This window comes from Crotalus tigris, unplaced genomic scaffold (genome assembly GCF_016545835.1).
Source record: "Crotalus tigris isolate CLP2741 ecotype Arizona unplaced genomic scaffold, ASM1654583v1 scf7180000024328.341495, whole genome shotgun sequence".
NCBI lineage: Eukaryota > Metazoa > Chordata > Lepidosauria > Squamata > Viperidae > Crotalus > Crotalus tigris.
This window is the reverse complement of record NW_024100499.1, coordinates 119,065-141,350: the sequence shown is the minus strand read 5'-3', so window position 1 is coordinate 141,350 and position 22,286 is coordinate 119,065. Positions and strand designations below refer to the sequence as shown.

The 22,286-nt window shown below is 58.8% G+C and overlaps 1 protein-coding gene across 1 annotated transcript in view; it reads left to right on the top strand.

The window, feature by feature from the left end:
* SND1 (staphylococcal nuclease and tudor domain containing 1) overlaps positions 1-22,286 on the top strand; it is a 67,159-nt gene that overhangs the window by 5,650 nt on the left and 39,223 nt on the right. Inside the window, exons 7-12 of the mRNA XM_039325327.1 lie at positions 607-765; positions 1,680-1,786; positions 2,579-2,669; positions 5,726-5,839; positions 19,889-19,978; positions 21,784-21,884. Of these exons, the coding sequence (XP_039181261.1) occupies positions 607-765; positions 1,680-1,786; positions 2,579-2,669; positions 5,726-5,839; positions 19,889-19,978; positions 21,784-21,884 (662 nt within the window). The remainder of the gene's footprint in view (positions 1-606; positions 766-1,679; positions 1,787-2,578; positions 2,670-5,725; positions 5,840-19,888; positions 19,979-21,783; positions 21,885-22,286) is intronic.

The following is a 22,286-nucleotide window of genomic DNA, read 5'->3' as shown; positions in this document are numbered from 1 at the left end:
GGGCCTAGGATGGAAATGTCTACTTGAGCGTCATGGGCTCCCTGATGGTTGCTCATCCCGTGATGGCGAACGCTCCCACCTGGGGGCATCATGTGGACGTTGAAAAGGAGCGGAGGGGGCCCTGGGCCCTGTGGCAGGCCACGGAAGAGCCTCTCACGGCCAAGAGGCAGCTGTCCCCCATGCAGCTCACCTCTGTACTGAACTGTCCACCAGCCCCCCCCCCCGGATCTGTTCCAGGCTGCTCCAGGCAGCTGCAGTCCTCGTTCTGGGCGAGGAGTTAGCGCTGGACAAGGTTGGCCCTCGCTGGGCCCCCGTTAAGCGGAGCTCCCTTCGGGCCCTCAGGCTTCCTCTGTGCAGTTAGGGGGCCAAAGGCTGGAATTCCCCACCCCTCTAATGAGGGCCGGTGGGGCGTTCTCCCCTAGACAGCCCCCCCTGCCCCTGGAGCAGGGGAGGGAGGGACTGTCTGTCCATGTTCGGGGTGGCCTCGAGTGTTTGTGTGTGTGTGTGTCGCATGCCAGGCATCAACCTTGTAGCAGAGCTAAATGGAGGCCGTCGGCTGCTCTCCTTGCCCTGCCGTGGGACCCTGATCTGGCTCTCTCCTTCCAGTGCCCCACCTTCAAGCGGGAGGCAGACGGCACGGAGAGCCCCGAGCCCTTTGCGGCAGAAGCCAAGTTTTTCACAGAGTCGCGGCTGCTGCAGAGAGACGTGCAGATCGTCCTGGAGAGCTGCCACAACCAGAACATCCTGGGCACCGTCTTGCACCCGGCAAGTGGGGATGGGGGGTGTTTGTGACGGGGTGGCTGGTGCACCGAGAGGTTCATGGGAGCCATTCTGAGAGCGGAAAAGGGGAAGGGGGAAAGCAGATCACGGGGGGGGGTCAAAGGTTTCATGCTTTGAAATGAACAAACTGCCCAGCCAGGCTGTCCAGTCCCTCTTCCGCCCAGGATTTCTGAGCAGAGTGAGGAGGGAAAGCTGGGCAGGAGAGCGACTGGACAGTCTGGCTGGCCAGTTTGTTTATTGGTCATTTTATAAAGCCACCCAGCCTATAATGGCTCGGGTAGCATACAGGTTAAAAGCCACGAGTCCCATGGAGTTCACTCTGGCAGGCAGATGCAGAGCGGAGTAACCCTCCCCCTCCAAGGCTCTTTGAGCCTCAAGCAGACAGGTGCCATGGCAGGGGAGGCACGGTGTCAGGTCTCTTCAAATGCCACCGCTCGACAGATGGCATCCAGAGTTCTGTTGGGTCCTTGGGATAAAAATGGGAGGGGGGGGGGTTGCACCGACGGCAGCCCCTCTGCCATGAAGGGCTGCATAGGGGCAGCTTGCGCCTGGACTCGCGCCTGGAAGCCACTGCACTCGAGGCTGCCTCTGGGCCGTATCTGGGCCCAGAACCAGCCAGCCAGCCGGCTGCTCCTGTGGGGCAGGTTTGCCCCTGGTTCCCATCTCCGCTTGCCCTCCTCGTTGCCCCTTCTCCCTCCCTTGGACCAGCCCTGCCCTGCGGGGGGGGCAGCCGGGGGGTGGATGCCATAGAGGGGCTTTCTGCTTGAAGGGGGCTGGGGGAGGCCGTCCCAGTCTGGAGGTGTGGCTGTCCAGAGGCTGGGGATGTGAATTGGGGAGCTGCCTGGGGGAGGGGGCAGAGGTTGCCGTGTGCCCCTGACGGCCGTCTTCTCTCCCACCAGAACGGAAACATCACGGAGCTGTTGCTGAAGGAAGGCTTTGCACGCTGCGTTGACTGGTCCATGGCTGTCTACACCCGGGGGGCAGAGAAGCTGCGGTCCGCGGAACGGTAATGCAGGCCATCCTGCCGGGGGCTCTTCCTCTCCCGAAGGGGCGGCTGTGCTCAGCTCCTGGTGGTGGTGGTGGGTCTGTGAGCAAGCTCCAGAGCAGCAAAGCAGCTTTGGGGCTGAGATGGGAGGCTGCTGCCCCCGCGTTGGAGCCCTAACCCGGGGAGTGTGTGCCTGCCCTGCCCTCCAGCCTTCTCCCCAGGTAAGTGGGTTGTGACTGTGTCCCGCGTTAAGCTGCCTTTTGCCTGGTGCGGTTTCTCTCCCGATCCCCGGCTCTCTCTCGGGTGTTAAGGGGGAAGCTGTGCAGAACCTGCTGTGGTATCTCTGCCACCTTGGCAGTAGCGTTCAGGGTCTCTTGTGGAGGTATGCAGAATTGTTTGGGTTAGAGACAGTGTGGGTCTGCAGCAACACTTTCAGCCCCTTGTAGTGGAGATTTTCCACCACCGCGTGGGTGGTCCTAGTTTGGACCCCAAGCACTGCTGGGGTGTTCAGGCAGCCCCTCCGGAAGGGACGGGAGGATGTGTACTTTTTTGGCCTCACCAGCTTTCCCCTCCTGAGAACCCGTAACTCGCACCCTCGGGACGGCGAAGGTGTCCGCTGCTGGGGGTAACGTGCAGTCTGCTTCACGCGGCCCCTGTTCGGCCGTGTGCCAAACGTGGGTAGGGGCTGCCTGCATAAATGCTCAGCTCTTCCTGGAGGGTGGAGGCCAATGGCAGCCCGAGCAGCCGGGCTAGCTAGAGCCAGGAAGCAGCTTCGGACGGGCCCAGTCAAGCCCCCTGTCCCTCTTGGCCCAGGTACGCCAAGGAACACAAGCTCAGGATCTGGAGGGACTACGTGGCGCCCACTGCCAACCTGGACCAGAAGGAGAAGCAATTTCAGGCCAAGGTAGGTGAGGGCTGCGCAGGCCCTCCCGAAGGGCTCTGCGATCGGTTGCCTGGGCTGCTCCCGGGGGGCCTTGGGGGCTGGAGGAGACGGTTTGGGGGCCGTCCAGTCACAGGGGCTCCTTCTAGGCTGAAAACACACCAGGATGATGAGCAGGGTGGGCCCTCACCTGCACAGGTGCTCACTGTCCTTGGCCCTGAGGCTGCTTCCTCAGGCGGCCTTGGGCGCTTGGCTGCCCCCAGGAACCCCACGCTGCCTGAGAAAGCAGCGGGGCCAGGCAGCCCAGGGCCACGGCCTCTGGCGACAGCAGCAGCAGCTTCTGTGGGAAGCCTCCCTTGGCTTGCAGATCCCTGTTAGACAGGCGTGTGGGGCAGCTTGGCTTGTGCCCCACACGCTTGTGCCCCACACGCTGCCATGGCACCTGTCTGCTTGAGGCTCAAAGAGCCTTGGAGGGGGAGGGTTACTCCGCTCTGCATCTGCCTGCCAGAGTGAACTCCATGGGACGTGGCTTTTAACCTGTATGCTACCCGAGCCATTATAGGCTGGGTGGCTTTATAAAATGACCAATAAACAAACTGGCCAGCCAGACTGTCCAGTCGCTCTCCTGCCCAGCTTTCCCTCCTCACTCTGCTCAGAAATCCTGGGCGGAAGAGGGACTGGACAGCCTGGCTGGGCAGTTTGTTCATTTCAAAGCATGAAACCTTTGACCCCCCCCCCCCGTGATCTGCTTTCCCCCTTCCCCTTTTCCGTTGCAGCCCCATCAGGGAGATCTGGTGCTGTGGCGCCCAAGTTCAGCTTGGAAATGGCCGCCAGGGGGCGCCATTGCTGCATCTGGCAGGGCATAAGAGGCCGCCTGGCTGGGGCTGAGAGGCCGGCTTGCTGGAGGAAAGCCCTCCCTGCCACCCCCCCAGGCCTCCCTGCTCTGCTGCCCAGAGGCCCTTCCAGAGCTCAGTTCCATCCTCCCCTGGAAGGCCAGGGAGGCCCCGGGGATTCTCCTCGGCTACTCCTGCCCGGGGTGGGGTGGGGAAGCAGAAAGAGGCTGGCTGCCCCCGTTGGGAGCAAAGATGGTGGAGGAGCCCCCTGGCTGGGTACAAACATCTCTCCCCCCCAGGGGTGCCGCCCTGTGCCTGGGGACATCTGCCAGCAGCCAAGGGAGCCCCTGCCCGAAGGTCAAGGCGCCCGTCCTTGTCACCGGGGGAAGGACAGCCTCGGCTCTTCTTCCCAGTAAATCTGGCCCTGAGAAAAGGCAGCTCTCCGTGGGGGGAGACATCGAGAGGAGGGAGTGTAGGCCTTGGGGGTGAGGGGGTGCTGCCCCAGCGGTCAAAGGGAGAAGCCCCGGAAGGGCCCACCCGGTTGCATCAAGCAGTTAAAAGGGGCGACTTTTAGATTCGCTCAATGTGGCCTCGCAGTAAATTTGGCTGGCCGACTGGGGCTCCCTGCCTTGGTTACCAGAAGGGTGGCGAGGAGCCCCCCCCTCCCCGGAAGGGAGCCAGTGCCCACTCTGATCAGCAAAGGGCCCCGCTGTGCAGGCAGCCGGATTGGGGTCCGCCCCACTTTGGGCACAGCTTTCAAAGGAGCTGGACTCTCTGTGGGACTCTCCCACACCCCATAACCTTTCTGGCAGCTGCCAGCAGGGATGGTGAGGGTGGTTGCCTTCTGCCACTCTGCTGGGCCAATTGTCTCTGGAGGGAGCCCCCCCTCCGCCCTCCTCCTCCAGCCCCAGGGCTGCCAGGGGGGGGCCTGGGGGGTTTTGGAAGTGGAGCATTTCTTCAGTCGAAAGAAGTTGAAGCCGAGAGTTAAATATATTCCATCGGTGCGTATTCTTAGCCTGGTACTAGGGGGTCACTCGGAGTCCCGCGTACGAGGTGAACAGTGTACGGATTGGATGAATGGATTAGTAAAATCTTTTTGGCTTCTTCTGCGAGGCAGAGATGGGCGATGGGTCCAGAGGGCCGTCCATCTGGGGTGCCTCACCCCGGTCAGCTGCAGCTTAAAAACCCCAGCAACGGGCATTTAGGCCAAACAACTGCAGGTTTGGTTCTGAGGCAACTTGTCCCGCTTGCCCGTGCCCCGAGCCCTCTCTCTGACCCGGTTTGCCCTCGATGGCCCTGGGTCCAGGGGAGGAGACCGAGCCTGAGTCCTGCCCGTATCTCTAGCGATGTCTGAAGGGCCCTGGAGATGGGGTGGCCGGCGTCTTTAGCCGGAGCGGGGGATCTGCCCCCTTCGTCCGATGCCCGGGGAGGCTCTGCCGTCTGTCGGAGCCTCGACCGGGCCCAGATTGCAGGAGCCCAGAGATTCCTTCCCGAAGGAGGGACCGAGAGGGGGGCTGCCCAGCCACAATTGCAGGGACGGGCGCAAGAGGGTGGCCATGTCGGGAGGAGGTGGCCACGTGGGATCCGGATTGTGTGGAGAGGCTAGTTATGTCTGTGCACAGTAGGTCATTTCTGGGATCTGGCCACGGAATTCCTCGGCGGGCAAGGTGGGAAGTTCTGAGCAGGCGAGCCACAGACCGCCGAGGAGAAGATATGGGGCAGCTCAGGAAAGGGTGGGGGGTGCCCGGGGCCCTTGGCAGGGAGTATGCAGGTGGGGCACATTTCTGAGCAAAGGCAGTCCAGGAGACCCTTGTGTGGGGCCTGTGCTTGTCTCTGGGCGGCATCCCCGTCCTCTTCAGGCTGACCCTGAGCTCCCCGGGCACCCAGCCCGGCCACAGCACTCAGGGGTCCGCCTGCCTCTGGCTCTTCTGCGCCTGCCCGCCATGCTTTGGGGGCGCTTGCTTTCTTTTCCCGCTGGCGGCATTCGCAGAGCCTGGGGACTCCTCTTGGGGTGGCGAGGGAGGGGGGCGTAGCCAGAGCCCCCCTGAGTGAGGCAGGCCTGGGTGGCTGGTGATGGAACTGCTGAAGAGGGTCGCTCCTCCTGCTCGGGGGCGCTCTGGGGGTCCAGCTTTCTGAGCTGCGGTGAGGCTGAGGGGGGGTCTCCTCTTGGGGGTGCTGGGAAAGGGCTGGGGGTGCTGGGGTGGCCCAGGATCGCCTGGCTCAGCCCCTGCTCCGTTCCCCTCCCAGGTGGTGCAGGTGCTCAACGCAGATGCCATTGTGGTGAAGCTGAATTCCGGGGACTACAAAACCATCCACCTCTCCAGTATCCGGCCTCCCAGACTGGAGGGGGAAGGGCCTCAGGTAGGACACACCTTTCAGGGAGGGGAGGACGGGCACAACGTTCCTCCCGGGGTCGGCTGATTCAGGACGATCTGGGCTGGGCTTCAGCCCCGCCAAAGAGGAGCAGAGTTTAATATTGGTGTTGCCACACAGCGACTCGCCTGGCGTGTGGAGAGCGATTGGAGATTCTGGTTTTCAGAGAAACAGCTGAGCCCCTGTTGGGGGGGGTCTCCCTCTGGGGGCCTCTGGGTTGCTCTTCTGCTGCCCTCTGGGACGTTGGCCTTCTTGGCTGGAAACTGAGGCTCCTCTCCCCCATCCGTGGAGGAGGAGGAGGAGGGTGCGGCTGTTGGGGGCCTGTTTGGCACCTGAGCAGCTCAGGAGCCTCCACGTCTCTCCTGCACGCAAGGAGCCCCCCGGGCAGCCCTTTCCAGACAGCCTCCTTTGAGGAGCGGCCGATTTTGGGCTCCGGGCAAGCTCTTTTTCTTCTTTGCCAGAGGAGATGCCTCCAGGGCCAGCTCTGCTGAGCTCGTCCGAGGCCTGGCAGGAGGAGCCCGGCTTCTGGCCGCTGGTCCTTCTGAGGGACGGCCGGCCCCTTGACCAGCACCCCGGGGCAAAGGGGCTACAGGAAGTTGGTCTGTCTTTGGAAACTGCATTAGAATCGGTACTGCTTCAGTTACAGAAAGGCTGGATATAAATGTGCCCCCCCCCACCATGAGGTGTTGATGAAAGCGCCAGGCTTTGGGCTGCCACAGGCGGAAGGGCAAGTCCGAGGGGGGGGAGCTCCCTGGTGAAGAAGAACGTTACATGGGAAGGCTCACATTTCCAAAGGCAGCAATAATAAGGGAGGATGATTGGAGGAGGTCTGGATTGCTCCCCTTCCGGGCACTGCAGTCGCCTCTGGGAGGGGGCCAAGAGGCTAGAAGGTGGCCTCGCCAGGACAAGAGAAAGGGAGGCAGCTTGGCCCCCTTTGGGGGATGGAGGACCTCTGAGGTTCCCGCCCACCTTCCCCCCCTTGGCTCATCACAGCCCCCTCATGCCTCTCTGGGGTCTTTGATTGGCCTGGACTCTGGGAGGCTTTGTGGTGTCCCCCCCCTCCCCAAGTTTGCACCGGAGCCTCCTGTGACTTCGCCTCGGCTCCTGTCTTTCCCCAATCGGCTCCCGGCTGCAGAGAGATGCCGCTGCCTGTTTGTGCTACAAGCAAGGCGGGAAGGTCACAGCAACGTAAACAAGGCCAGGGGAACATTGACACACATTCGTTTCCTGTAGTGGAGCAGGGAACATGAAAATTTAAAGCTGAGCATCTCGGTTTAATGATCCAAAGAAATTGTCCCTGTTACCTTGTTTGAGCACGAGAACACTTCAGGCCATCCGCCAGTCTGCCTCGGAAATGAAAGCGCCAGCGGCCACTTCCCCCAACGATCCCAGCCCTGCAGTGTTGGCCTTCTCCTCTGCAGGCGCCTACTGCGCTTCTGGAGGGAGGGAGGGAGGGAGGGTGGGCTTTGTCCCGTGTGATTTGCCAGGCCTGGGCTTGTCTGCTGGAAGCCACCCAAGGGTGGCCTTTGGCGGTCAGGGAACGCTGGCAGGCCCACTGGCCGGGCTTCCTGACCCGGAGAGCGGCCTGGGGGGGGGGCGCTCTGCTAGGCTCCACCTCCAGCTCCCCTGCCTGGTGGGGCAGGAACGGCCATGGGGGTCTGGGAGGCTCTGGGCAGGGAGCCCCCATCAGTGGCTACTCAGCGTCTGGTCATGGGCTCCTCTCCTCGGAGCTGCTGTGGCTGACCCTTCTCACCGGCCCTGGGTGAGTTTGGGGACAGCAGCATGGAGCAGGGGAGTCAATCTCCTGGCTGGGATTGTTGTGATGCGGGGGAAGGGGGGGTTGATAGGAGAGAGGGGGGATTTGGGGGCTTCCCTTTGGTCAGTTTTAATAACTTAGCACTTCTCCTTAAAGTACAATTGTCCATCTCTTTCAATATCCCTCCTCCTGCCAGGCCTCCTCATTTCACTTCTGAGATCAGCAAAGGCTCCTTTGGCGCTTGCCAGAGATTTATTTTAACCTTGATCAAATACCCAACTTTATATTCCTTCTGTTTCTAACTCCCTTGAACTTTAGTCTCATCAAATACTGTGGTAGAACTGTTTTTTTTAACCCCTTCTCACAAAACTCTTCAAGATGTTAACAAGCCTGTTTTACAAATCCAATGTGAACATTATCCAGGTCTCTCTCCTTCTCCCTCCCCCCCCCTTTCTCTCTCACACACAGAGAGCAGGTTTTTTTCCAGTGCCCCTTATAAAACCTTTTTACATGTCATTTTTGTAATGACAAAATGGATTTTGTAAGTCCATTTCCAAACCGGTCTCACTCTTGCTACTTAGAATTTGTTCCTCTTCCAAAGCTTTTTGTATTGTTCACTGTGACTCATGCCTGGGTCACTTCCCAATTGATTACTGCAATGTGCTTCCCCTGGGGCTGTCCTTGAAGACTATCTGGAAGTTGTGACTGGCCCAGCATGCAGAAGATTTTGCAGTTCTGGCGATCCTGAGATTGGCCTGTGATTTACCAGGCTGTCCGCAGAACTGCTTCTCTCTGGGGTGCCTGCCTGCCCTAGTTGGTTGGGTCATTGCTTCCCTCAAATGCTGTCCCCTGAGGGGGCTTTAGACTTGCACTCTCCCTGAAGCCCCTGCTCCCCTTCCCTGCCCTCTAGTATAACCTCCTTCCTGAGGCCCAAGGAGCCCCCCCTCAGTCTTCTGGAAGGGCATGAAGACCGGGCTCTTCTCCCGGGCACTGGGACAGACTGGGGTTGCGTCGGGGCGGGGAAGGATGCCTGCTGCCCGGTGGGGGAGGTGGTTCTGTTTCATCTTGATTGTGGGAAGCTGCCTAGGATCGCTATGTGGCCAGCCGTAGCAGTCTTCTTTTAATCTACCCAACACACGAGCAAGATACGCTACTCCTTAGGGCTGGGAAGCGGAATGCCAAATTTGGAAATACTAAGGAAGACAATGGAGTTGGGCCCTATGGCCTGGGAAGCAGAGGCAAAGCAGGAGAAGGCTTTGGCGCTTAGGCCAGTCCAGGGATTCCCAAATCCCTCCGCTGCTGTCTGTCCCGGAGCTCATCAGATGAAGGAGGTGGAAAAGCTGAGTTCTCGTAGCAAAGACACGGCCAGAGGCCGCCTGTGGGACAGGCCTCAAAGTGCTCAGGGGTGCAGGTTGCATCCAAGTCAAGTCAAGCCGAGGCGGAGGAGAGAACAAAGCCACCAGCTCCACCGGATGAACTCGACCGCACAGCCGTTCCCGTTCACGGGAAAGTTCGGGAATTGCTTGGAAGCCCTGAACCGGAGGAACTGTGGCCTCAACTCAGAGACGTCGCTGCAGAGGAACGTGAGAAGAGGCTGCCAGGGAGGAAGGAAGATGAGAAAGGAAAGCTGCATGTCGGAACAAGCTGTGGAGAAATTGGGCTAAGAAGAAAAGCCAAAGCCAGGAATGTCTCGGGATTGGTGGCAGGCCATGAACGGACTCTCGGCGACTTAGAGGGAGTGATTTCCTCTGTCCCAGCCTGGTCCCTCAGGCCTTCTGGTGGTGCATCCCTTGCCCCCGTGGCCGAGGCCCCCCCGGTCGGCTGCCGGCTCTTCCCTTCCCTCTTCCTTGGCATTGCAGCCCTCCGCAGAGAGCTGGCTTTTCTTGGCTGTCCACCGTCTCCAACACAAAGTTCAGAAGCATCAAGGACTTCTTCAAAGCCCAACTTCTACTTCTACAGTGTCATTTATAGCGAGGCCCTCACAATTCTGGAGATCTTTTCCAGGGCCTTCAGGGCTGCTCTGTGGCGCCCTTCTTGGCTGCCGGTGGTTTTATTTTCAAGGCTTAATCCTAAAAGGCAGAAACTATATGGGCACTTCGATATCTGCATTATCCGTGCCAAGGCTGATTGTTGTGCCTGATGTTGTTAGTTTGGTCTTCCTTTTATTTTGATCCTATTTTTCACACTGTGCCCCTTGACCTTCCTGGAACTGGCCAGTCCTTTGCATGTTCGGCCGTCGAGGCGGTGCCATCCGCATAGTGGAGGTTGCCGGTGTTTCCTCCTCCAGTTTTAAAACCAGGCTCATCTTTTTTTTATTCCTACTTCCCTTAATCTATATTCCGCATATAGGTTGAATAAATAAGGGGAGACCAGACTCTTTTGTCTGTCTTATCAACCTGGAGTCAGGCTGTTTTACTCCTATTCTTTTTAATTGTTTTTTTTGTCGTTTTATACTGTATTCTATATTATCCAACCAGAGTTATTGCTTAAGATGGGCAGCCATGAAGGAAAAGGGAGCGAACTAGTGGAAGAGAAAGAAGGAGTAGCCTCTCCCCTTGCCACCCCCCCCCATCCAGTGCTGTTTCTCTTGGGCCATTGGTGGCATTCAGCCTGGGGGAGGGCAGGGCTTCACGGGACCCTTGACTGACAGAAAAACTGGGCAGCTGCCTTTCCCTCTTCGGCTGGTGGGGAAGGGCCGCCTGCACCTGCTGCCTGGGCGGGCGCCGGGAGTGACCGGAGGCAGTGCAGAAGCGGCCCTTGCCGAGCCCTCTAGTGAACCAGGACGGCTTCTTCTTCTCCAGACTTTGTCTCTCCTCGCTTGGTTGCCCTGGAGGCTGGCAGGATGCCCACAAGCTCGCCTGGAATCCAGCAGTCGCCAGGACAGTAATGGCCTCCCTTTGGACGGAGCAGGAGAACCTGCGCCCGTCTGCTCTAGGCCAGCTTGGCCACCCAAAGCGGTGAAGAAGCAGCCTTTGTGAAGCCACTGGCTGGCTTGAGTGGTGGATGGGCAGCTGGGTTGGGAGGCCGGACCGAAGCACCTTGCCTGGCCTCCTTTGAATGGAGACAAAGGACTCTTGACCTGCCAGGCCTACAAAATGAGTAGGTTGTGGTCTACTTTGTCAAATTCCTTGCTTCCCATTTTCTTCCATTGCTTCCATCCCTCTCCAATTTTTGTGCTTGTCCATTTTGTCTTTCAGTTTATCAGAGAGATCTTTGTGTAGCCATGTTGGTTTCTTCTTGGATTTCTTTTTTTTTTCTTTTCAGTGGTATCATGCTGGACTGGGCTTTTATGATAATATTTTTCAGAGTTTTCATGCTTCTTGAGTTTTTTCCCCTTTAGGATTTTTATCCGTGGAATTTCTCTTAGGCTCTCTCTGAGTTTGTTAAAATCAGCTCTTTTAAAGTTTAAGATGCTGGCTGTGTTATGTTCTATTGTTTACATTTGCATTATATTGAATTCCAACATGACGTGGTCACTCTCGCCCAAGGATCCGGCGACTTCAACTCCCTCTAATACTTCTTCTCTATTAGTAAGGATAGATTCTAGATCTAGAAGCCGTAGCTCTCTATCACTTTTTCTGTATTATACCGCTATCGTTTTTTGAAACTCCTGTATTTTACATTACTGAGCCTCCATACTCTCGTCTCTACAACGTCTGCATCTCTCAGCTCCTAGGCAGCCAGGGCAGTTTGGGCCATCAGCCCTTTGGCCATCAAAAGATTGGCATGGAGAATTCATGAGGGTAGAGTTCGAAAGAGTATTAGCTTCTGAAGATTTTAACTTTGGTTGCCCGATTGTAGGTACACAATCCTCTACTTTCTCCCCAAACTTGATGCGTATTGGGCACGGTAGAAGCATTCCTCTTATGGCATCTCCGACAAAGTGCTGTTTTTGACAATCCGTATGTCGTGGAGTTCAGTAAGTTCTGAATATGAGTTTCTGTTGTTTCAAGTCATAATTTCAGGTCCCTTCACGCTCTTGCTATAAAAGTTAAAACTCTCTCCTGTTGTCTTGTAGTTCTTTATCCCACTCAACTGGGGCCAGAATTCCTAATGATGCAGTTATAAAGTCATCGCTGAGACGGCAGTCCTGGCACTCCCCATTGCCATAGGTACCCAAGACTCGTGGGTCGTTCAGCCAGCACCCGCTCCAAGCCAGGCCTGGTCCCGAACCTCTCTAAGGGGCCGTTTCCTCTTTACCCCCCATCTCTGCCCTTCTGGCAGCCACAGTCACACACCCCCCAAGCCCCCCTGCCCCTCCGCCCTCCTTCCAACTGTCCCATGCCATCCCTTGCTCCCACCGCTGACCGTGCGTGCCTGGGCTGGCCCCACCAGTCACCATCTTCCCCCGGTCTCGCAAGGAAATGGCTGTGGGTGACTCGGGGAAGAAAGCCTCGCGTGCAAAGGGCCGGCCAGGCACGACTGGTCAGCAATGGGTACCAAAGGACAGCCCGGAAGCCATAAAGGGAGTGCAGGGGGGGGGGAGAAAGGTAGAGATAGAGGGTGGACAGGTGGGTTGGGGGAGCTGAAGTGGGCCGCAAGTGTGAGGGGGCTGCTAGTCCCTCACATTTTGGTCACATGACAGTGGGGGGGGGGCTGCAACAGTCGGATCTTTGGGAATTGGGGAGCAAGTCCCTTTGTTCAGCATTACCTCAACTTTGAACCGTCCCTGAAGGAATGGTCGTAAGTTGAGGACTCCCTGTATGTCTCTTGCTTCCAGTTGCTGCCCCGTCTGCTCCTTTCCTTGATTCTCGGCCAACAGCTGCGTTGAGACTGTTTTGCTTTAATTGGCTGCATCTCCATCCCTTTCTCTCCTCCTTGGTCACTCTCGGTTCTGCCCTCCGGTTTTTTCCCCCTCCAAAGGCCAGCCTGGAGGAAGCCTTCAGGATTATCTGGGGTCCTGAAGCGCTCTGGCTGATAAGGCAGTCCGAGGGTCACCTAAGGCCTATTAATAGATAATGTACCGTGACATATATTTATTGAACACATTAGGCCAACGTTCACTGCCTTTATTGGAAAGGGAGACGCAGAGCCCCGGGATAATCACTTCTCTTAACTGGGTCAGACTCCCAGTCAATGAGATGCCAGTCAGGTATAATGTCTGAGGCTCATCCCGTGTAAGCAGCCACGTGCCTTGCTTGCCACGTACAGTCTGCTGTTGAGGACAGATTTGTGGAGCCGAATTGGTGTTCAGCATGCCAAGGTCGGGGCTTGGGCCCGCAACCGTCCACAGGTGGGCAGGTGCAGATGGAGAAAAAGCAACCCAGACTTCCCCCCCCTCCCAGCAGTGCGTTGCTCCGCCAAGACCCTCCTGGACAGTAGGAGGTGGTCTGCGGGCTCTCTTGCAGGGCCAGAGGCCAGTCTTGTGGGGTTCCCCCCGAGGAAGGCATGGAAGGAGCGGGGGACAAGGCGAGGAAGAAGCCTCCACTGTCCAGAGAGGCCACTGCTGCCTCTTAGACATTCTGAGGAGCGCCTGGTCGGCTGTAGCGACGGATGAAAGCCGAACTTAATGGAAGAAAATGCAATGTCGCATTTTCTACGGAAGAGTCTCAGCCCAGCTGTGGAAAATAAGGGGGCTAACACAATTGGGGACCACTTTGCAGCCCCAGGACCTGGCAGGTTGCAGTTATCAGTGGAGCAACGGCTTCTTGAGTGTATCGGCAAATTGTGCGGAAGAGAATCAGGGTATCCATCCTAGAGCAGAAGCTTGAAGGGATATAGGTCACTCAGCCCCAGAATGGCTGAAGCAGAAGGAATTTGCCACCAGATCCTTCCTCCAGAGGCTTCGAGCGGAATTCAGATGCCACATTCGTCTCTGGGCACAGGGCTGAGAAGCTGCCGCGTGTGGGATGATGTGGGGATGCCCAGGCCGGGACTAGGTCCGGCACTGATCTGCAGATCAGGCGCACCCTCGTCTCTCCTTCCTGGGCATGTTTTGAAGGGATCCACGGTCCTTGTCTAGATCACTTGCCAGAAAGGTTATGGCTGCATTTGAAGGGAATACTTCACGGTCCTGTGGAGAAAACCCCATTTCCATACATGGTGGGGGGGGTGTGTGTGAATTGCTGGGACTTCTCTGAAATACAGCAGCTGCGCCCTCTGGCACTTTGTGCACTGGGGGAGGTGTGCTGCCAGCCTCCTCTGGCCTGCGAACTTCTTGCAGAGAGAGAGAGTGTGTGGGGGGGTATTTCCTGCATTTTGCCGGCTTTCCTATCGGAAAGAAAGCTGCTGCTCTCGTTCCACGCATCAAGGCAGAAAAGCCTTCTTGGAACTGTAATCCGAGATGTGTGTCCTTGAAACGCCCTTGTTTTCTTAGGAATCCATTTTACAGCAGCTTCAGGAATCAACAAGACAATCTGTTTATGTTCTGAGAAGTGTAAATACTTTCCCTTTAACGCATATGCTTCCCTGTGATCTCTCTGAGAGATCTCCTCTCTCGGCCCTGCTAGGTAGGCCAGACCAGGAAAGCTGGAAGTGCCGAGAGGAGCTGCAATAAAGCAATGGGACAGATTGTGCCGCACCCCTTCCCCTCCTTGCACTTCTGTGTCCTCCAAACATGACCTCATTTCTCTGGGCTTAAAAAAAACGTTTCAGCCTCTTTGGCCTAGGTAGCCCTTCGGGCTGGTCTCCCTCCAGGCCCTCTTCCTCACTCTCTGCACCCTCCTCCTCCTCCTGCCTCCTGCCGGGGCACCAAGGGGACGGCTGGGGTGAGGCAGGCTTGGATCAGGGACAGGACTGGTGGCCAGCTTCTCTTTGGTTGTATCTTTGGGGAGAAGATGCTGTGGGATGGAGGGTCGGGGAGGAAGGATCGGCCAGCGCCATCACCGTTTGTGAGAAGGAAGGGCTGCTCAGCTTATTGGCTTGTAATGTCAACACCCCCTCCCCTAACTCTTGGGAAAAGAGGCCCGGAAGACAGGGCCTCCTCCCTCATTGGGAATTGGAATTGGAAATGTGTTTGTTGCTGGAGCCGGGTAAGCGGAGTGACTGCAGATCTGGGCCCCGAGGGAGGCCTGTGTTGGCGAGGGAAGCAAGTTGCTCAGGGCAGCCTGGACGTTGATGGCGAGCGAGTTCCTCACGTCCCTTGGCTGACTGGGGGAGAGGAGCCTAAGGGACGGAAAGGGAGCTGAGAGTTTTCCTGCAATGTCACAAATCCCATTACTAGCCAAACTTTGGCAGTGGGGCCAGCGGAGTCGCTCCTGCCCCACGGAATGTGGCCCCCTGAAGGGTCCTGCTGCTCACGGTCTTCTGGCCTCTGGCGAGCTGCGGGAGACCCGGTGGTTCTCCCGGGCCGGGCCTCGGAGGGGGCCCTTGGTGCTGGGGAGGGCTGGTTCCGATTAGCTGCCTCTGGATACCCTTCTTTGCTTTTAATTTTCATCTTTTAAGTCTCCCGGAGTCATTATGGAGCTGCGTGGCCTCATAATTGGATAAATAATGAATAAAAGCCCCCAGAGATGACAAACTGCTCCCAAAGGAGGGACGCCTCTCTGAAAATAACTGTTTCTGGAAAATAAATGAAGCCCCCAAACCCGGATCCAGAGAGGAGGGCAGCTACAGCCACAGGAGTCCTCCGGCTACGATGGCAGTTGGGGCAGGAGTCTCTGCTGCTGAGTGAGCGGCCATAATGCACAACGTCGCATGACCCCATCACTTGGCAGTAGCAATCCTAGCAGCCCAGTTGAGTGGTTTGAGGTGTAAGTGACACGCGGTGATGTCAGCCCCGTGCTGCGGTGGGCCTTTAGTAGGTCATCTCCAGGCAGAGAGGCCTCCGGGAGGGTCCTCCGTCAGAGCCGGGCCCTTGAGGCTCGTGGCTGAAGCATCTCTCTGCTCCCCCTCAGCTCTGGCCACGGCTAGAGAGCGGCTCCTCTGGACGAGGAGGGGACAGGAGCCCCCCCTTTTGGTGTCAGGCTAGCATCTCTGCCTCCTGGAGGGGTGTGTCAAGAGGGCAGAAGGGCTCTGGATGGGCTGACCAGGTTGAGACTGTGGGAGAGGGGCTGCTGTCCTCTTGACGTCCTCCTGCTCCAGGACGTCAGCTGCATTGCAGACCCTCCTCTGCTGCAGCTGCTGCCCGTTGCAGGCTGCGGAAGGACGGAGGCACTTCTGGCTGCTGCTTTAGGCTGGGCTCTTCCCCCCCCCAGTTCCTTTTGCTTTCCCCTTGGAAGAAAACTCTACCTCCCAGCAAGGGTGTGCCTCGTCTTTCTGGGATGGGGGGGGGAAGGAGGGAGAGGGGTACGGCTGGCAAGACCTTGCCCCCCCTGTACTGCTGCTCCTTGCAGGAAGGGAGGCTGGCGGCTTCCCTCAGAGATGCTGCCCATCAGTCATCCTCAGGCGGAGGGCCAAGTGTGGGGATGGGGGAGCCTCCCGGGAGGAAGGGGAGTGAGGAGAGCTGTGGGGCTCCATCTTTGGAGGGCTTCAAGCAAAGTTGGACAGCCCCTTGTCGGGGGGGGGGGCTCTGAGGAGTCTGTCTTGCACAGGAGGGGGTCCAAGAGACCCTAGCCAGCTTCAGAGCACATGGGGTGGATGAAGATCTTGGGCTGAGGGGGGGCATGCTTTGCAATGACCACCCCAGAACAGGACACCTGGTTGCTAAGGGGGCGCAGAGGGTCTGAAGTGGAGGGCTGCCCTGGCCTCACCTGCTGCTCCTCGCTTTCAGGAAGAATGTGCCCCCCCTTTGCCCATCTGGGACTTACGCTCCCACGGCCCTGGTGCCAGCTCTGTTGCCCTCCGTGGTACCCCTGTGCCCGGCAGTGTCTGGAGGGAGACTCCCTCCGAGGACTTTGGGACTCAGCATTGCTGCCTTAAATTGGCCTAAAATTCCTCTTGATTCACCCCAAAATCAAATGTCGTCCAAACCTCAGGGGTTTTGTCAAGGTGTTCTGCCTGCAGCGCCTTGGCCTAGCGTGATTGGTTAGAACAGGTCGCCTGAAAAGGAGCCAATCATTAATGGGGCAGGAGTTTTAACTGTGGGCTTATTTATGTGCTGATTGATGTGGAATGGATGGCAGGGAGGGCTTCGGGTCCAGCTTTCCCTGCCCCCTCCCCCTTGAAGGGAGGGGAGAGATTGGGACTCTGCCCTGGACTCCTGGTGGGGCCGGACTAGCTTGGGCCTCTTGGGAAAAGGGCCGGCCCTGGGGTATCCTGAGTGGTCCTGCGGGTGGTGGTCCCATGGCCCTCCGGTCTTTGGCGCTGCTGCCTCTGCTCCGCTGGCCAGGAAAGGAGGGAAGGGGGCAGCTTGTCTGCGTGGCCCACCTGCGTGGCCTGCGGGGGGGGGGGGTTGTCAACATGGGCCGTTCACTTGGCTGAAGCCAGGGTGGGGGTGGGTGGGAGAGGGCCGCTGGATGGGAAGGCCCCAGGCCCTGCAGCAGCGCATAACTCAGAGTGGCTGGCAAACCTGGATTGATGGCCTGCCTTGACAAGCGCCTCAGAGGCCTGGCATAAATTCATCTGGCAGCAGCTGGAGAAGAGGAAGATGGCTGCCAGCTCCCTCCTGCTATCGCCGCCACCCCCGCATCGCCCGCCTTTCAGCCCAGGAGGAGCCCCCCAAGGGCCTCAAAGGAGCTGTGGGGTCTCTGTTCCCCAAAGAGAATGGCGGGGGGGGGTCCCCTGCAGCTCCTGGCCCTTTCCCCACTGACCAGGCTTGGATGAGGGCAGAACCACCCGGGGCCTTTCTGTCACCCTCGAAGGGAGGGGGCTGGTGGCCCTCCAGGTCTCCTCAACTGAAGAATGGCATCTAAAAGTGCCCCCCCTCTCTCTCTCACACACACACACACACCCACACGTGTGTTTCTGGCCTTCACCCTGCCAGCCTCTTGAAGGCATTTCTTGTTTCCTCTGGGTTTACCCTCAGCAATCACAAAACCTCTCCAGCTTTTGTCCATCTGGGTTTTTATTATTTTTAATCTCTTGTTAGCCACCCAGAATCATATTTCCGAGATGGATGGCCATATAAATCTGCTTAATAAATAAATAAGATACGGTAATGAATGAATCGGTGAAATAGGAGCAAGATTTGTTCGGAAATTAATCTGGGGTGAGGCCGATATTTATTTTAATTATGTGTTTGCTGGATTTATACCCAGCCTTTCCCCGGAGGCTCCTTTGGGATTTACATCCTGTCAGATTCCGGAATTCCCTCCCGGTACAAAACTTGTTCTTTTCTGTGTGTGTTTGTGTGTATGTGAGAGAGAAGGGGTATTCTTTTCTACATTTTGTCACTTTAGCACAGCCAATCCCCTCGGTTAATTGTAATTGAAGAGCAGCTACCAGTGTGGATAAAGCAGGAACAAGATGCAAATTAATTGATTTTATTTGGTGTGACTTGGGTGGAAGATTAATTGAGTGGCTTTATCGTCTGTGAAATTATTTATCAATTTGCATGCAGAGATATGAAGTGATACATGAGACTCCATCCATTCAGGGAGAGCTTCCTCCTTACCTGCCCGGCCCCATCGGTCACTCTCTGCAGGCCGCCTCTCTCCCCAAAGGGAGCCCTCCTTCTGTGGGGCAGGAGGCCTTGCGGGAGCAGGGCCGGAGTCTCCCTGCTCAGCCAGCTTTCCAGCTTGGGCACTGGAAGGGGGCCGAGCCAGGAGGCCTCCTTGGGCAACTGGGCTCCCTTGGGGGGGCCCCCTCGGACCACAGTTTGGGAAGGGGGGGAGCACACGAACCCCCTCCCCTCTGGCCCTTTCCTGTTCTGCCGTGAAGGTCCCTCTCCAGAGCTTTGTCCCTGGAGGGCTGGGAGGACCAGGGCTCTGCCTTCCACCAGGGCCGCAGCAGCCGGGGCACCGGTATTGGAGAGCCCCTGGCAGCTGCGGCTGCCGCCCAGCGAGCACCTGCCTCTTGGACCCAGAGCCAGGACGGGAGGCCTCCAGCCTGCTGCATTTGCAGCTCGAAGTGCAGCCGAACAGCCGAGCGAGGGGTCTCTGGGGACGCCCCTTCCGCAGGAGGCTTCTGCAATCTTAATCTTGTGTGGAAGCGTTCCCAGCGCAGAGCCCAGTGCTGGGGGGGGGGGGGAGACAAGGAGGAGGGGGTCCCTTCAAGGGCGTCCGGATGCTGGGGAAGGGGCCCTTGGGGATTCTGCTTCCACCTCCGCTCCGCTTCCTTCAGGACGGCTGGCCTTGCAGGGCAGTTTTGTTAGACAGCTGCCCGGCCCTGGCACGCTGCCCACGAGGCTTTCTGGTCAGACCTCCCCCAGGTCCCTCCCTCCCTCTCGAAGCTGCTGCCCTCCAAGCCAGCCTTGCAGGAACTCCCCCCCCCCTGCGATGGGACCTTTGGGTGGCTGGGGGGGGCTCGAGGGGGCCGCAGAGGGGCTGGCTGAGCCAAGGGGTGACACCCACAGAGCCCCCCTCTCTCTGACCCAGCAGTCTGCCCCATCTCAGCTCCTTGGGGGTCCCTCTGAGAGACTCCTCCCCCCCCCGCTCCCTTTCCTGCTCCTGCATGGCTTAAAGTTGGCCTCCTTGTGAGTTTTGTTGGTTCCGGGAGGACCCTCCGAATCCCCTCCAGCCTTTCCTAGGGCCCCCCTGCGCTTCCCGTGGCAACAGGGATTGTGTTGTTTCATACCGGAGTTTGTGTCTTCGAAGAGGCGTCTCCTGAATGGCTCCTCATGGCCTGGGGGCTTGTTCTCTCCTGGAGCTTTTACCTATACTTACTCCTCATTTAGTGACCATTCGCAATTACAACAGCGATGGAAAATTGTGACCGTTCCTCACATTTACAACCTTTGCAGATCTATAAATCAAAAGAGAGCTGAAATAAAACCCTAGGTGTAGTTGTGTTTTCAGTTGGCAACTCTTTTGCTTAACAACGGAATTGCAGTCACTAAACCAGGATGACCCATAATCCTCAGCCATTCTGAGGAAAAGTGATCTGCTGTTTCAATCCTCTCATTTAAAAAAAACCAAACATTTTTATGGTTTAGAGGCGTTGCTGTCTGGAAGAAGAGCAGGGCGTTGGGTTGCAGCAACCCTCCGTTTTCCATCTGAAAATATCTCGGAGCGCTGTGGGGAAGACGGCCTGGTTTTAATAGTCCCTGGGGGGGTTTTTCCAGGGTTGCCCCCTCCCCCAGGCTGCTGCTGGGATGGGGCTTTGGGAAATCTGCTGTGACCCCCTGAAGTGCCCACCGCTGTGCCCCAAATGGGGGGGAGGCAGCCTGCCTTTGCTCTCCGGGGGCTTTGCCCGTGGGGGTCTTTGGGGTCTCCTGTCTCAGGCTCAGAGAGGCCCAAGTGGGCAGATTGCGGTGCTCCCGAGGGCTGTGCTGGCCCTGCTGAACCTCCTCTCTCCTTCCCCAGGACAAGAACCGGAAACTCCGTCCCCTCTACGACATCCCCTACATGTTTGAGGCCCGGGAGTTCCTGCGCAAGAAGCTGATTGGGAAGAAGGTGAGCTGTGCACGGCCGGCCTGGGGGGGGGCTGGGGGGAGCCCTGCGGGGCAGCCATCTTCCTGCCCCCTTTTGCTCTGGGATGTACAGCTGTCTCAGTCTTGCGCCCCCCCCTCCCGAGCTGGAGCAGGGCGAGGTCACCTCTGCCTGTGTTCAAGGCCCGGGCTCTGCTGCTTGGGCGGGGGGGGGGGTGAGGAATGCCTTCCGTGGGGCTTCTGCCCCCTCCCTGTGAACTGTCCCACAGAGCTCGGCTTCGTCCTGGGGTCGGCATGCAGCCGGGCACGGTGCAGAGGCGGGAGGAGAGTGGCCATTCTGGGGCAGCGGCTCTTCCCTTCCTTCTCTCCTCCCCCCCCCGTGCTCCTTTGGGGAGCTGGCAGGCGCCCTCGACTGGGAGCCCATGGAGCTGCTCCCTCCTGGGAGCCCATGGAGCTGCTCCCCAACCAGCTCTGGGACACAGCTGCCCCGTCTTCCTTGTGCCAGGGGCTGGGCTGGTGGAGAAGGGGAAGCCCTGGCCCTGGCCCTCCCCTGCTGGGCTGGGCCTGCGGAGGCAGCTGTGTGGGCCTCACCACGAGTGGCCTCTGACCCACGGTGGGAGGGGCTGTCTGGGCCTGGGCTGCGAAGGGCACCCTGTGCCAACCCAAGGAGAGCCCGCCCTTGCCAGCAGGTGGCCCCGGGGTTGCTGGCCGGCTGCTTGTCTCTGGCTGCGTGTGCGGGGGGGGGGCTCGGTGGCCCTCCCCGGGCGAGGTGGCTTTATCCGAATGGCTTTTGTCAGCGCCACGTTTTTCACTTCAGATTAATTTGATTGGGGCCAGTGACGAGAAAGTCCTTTGTGCTAATGACCGAAAGAGGCCCCGGGCCAGGCTGCCACTGATCAGAAGTGACAGGCTGAGCCACCGGCCCCCTCTCCTTGCTGCCCAGCGAGATCGAGGGTGCCCTGCAACTGGACGCCGCGGAGGGGGGTGGCTGGCCTCCCCAGGGCTGGCGGCTACAGGCTGGCATGCTCCAGCCACGAGCCGGGGGGGGGGGCTGTCTCTCCTTTGGCCAGGCGCCAGGACGGCCTCACTCAGCCCTGGGCCACCCCCTCCCCTCGCTTCCCGGCTTTTCCTGAGTCCGTGCCCAAGCAGCCAGAGGGCCTCCAGTGGCCCCACCGTTCCGTCCTGGCGGTCACCCTTGGATACCTTGGCTTATCTCCTGCCTTGCTAGGCATGACCCACCCTGGTTGAGGGAAGGGCCCCAGACCCCTCTGGCAGGGGAGGCCCCTGCCCAAGTAGAGGGGCTCTTGGGCTGGGAAGAGGGCGGGCGTGTCTCTTTTCTTCCCTTGCCAGCCTTTGCCTGGGGAGGGAGAGCATCTCTCTTGCCCCACAGCAGAGGGGCAGGCAGCCCCTCCCTCCTCTGCGGGCACAAGCCTGGCTAGGCCACCCTTCCCTGCTCCGAGACACACACACACACACACACACACACACAATCCACCAGCAGCCCCCTTGTCAGAATGCAGGTGCTGCCAGCGTGGGACCCCCCATCCCCATATGGCTTAGCAACCCTGGCTAGGGAGGTTGGGAGGTGGGCAGACCCCTCCGCTCCCCCCAACCCTAACCCCCCAGAGTCTCTTCTCCCCTCTGGATGGGCCGCTGTTCCTCAGCAGGGGCCTCTGAGGGGGGCTTCAGGCCGGGTGCAGGCTGGTGGGAGGGCGCCTGGGGGCTGCCCTCTGCCCTTGCAGACTCCAGCTGCTCTCCCTTCCCCAGCTGTCTCTGGCTGGCCGCCCTCCCTCCCTCCGAAGCCACTGAGCCTTCCTGTCCTCCCTCCAGGTGAACGTCACAGTGGACTACATTCGGCCGGCCAGCGGGGCGACCGACACGGTTCCCGCCTTCTCAGAGCGCACCTGTGCCACAGTCACCATTGGCGGCATGTGAGTGTCGAGGACGGTGGGCATCCAGGGCAGCTGGCAGGAACGGAGGGTGGTGGCAGTCGGGCAGAACGGCCCGTCTCGGCCAAGCAGAGCTGGCTGCCCCTGGGCCTTGGCTTCAGCTCCCTGGTGCGAGCAACTGCGACCCGGGGACACAGCCAGCCACCCCAGAGCCTCGGGATGAAGCCACCCCTGCCACCCGTGTCCCATTGGCTGCTGCCTTCCTCCATTGTGGGCCTCCATGAGGGCGCTGCTGCTGGCACAGGGCCTCCTTCCCAAGGCCACGGGGGCCATTCTGGCGGGGCTTCTGAGGCCTTCCAGAACCTCTCAAGGAGCTCTTCCCCCCTTCCCCACCTGGCACGCAGCCCCCTTCTTCTTGCCCCATCGCCTGGGGCCCAGGTCCCG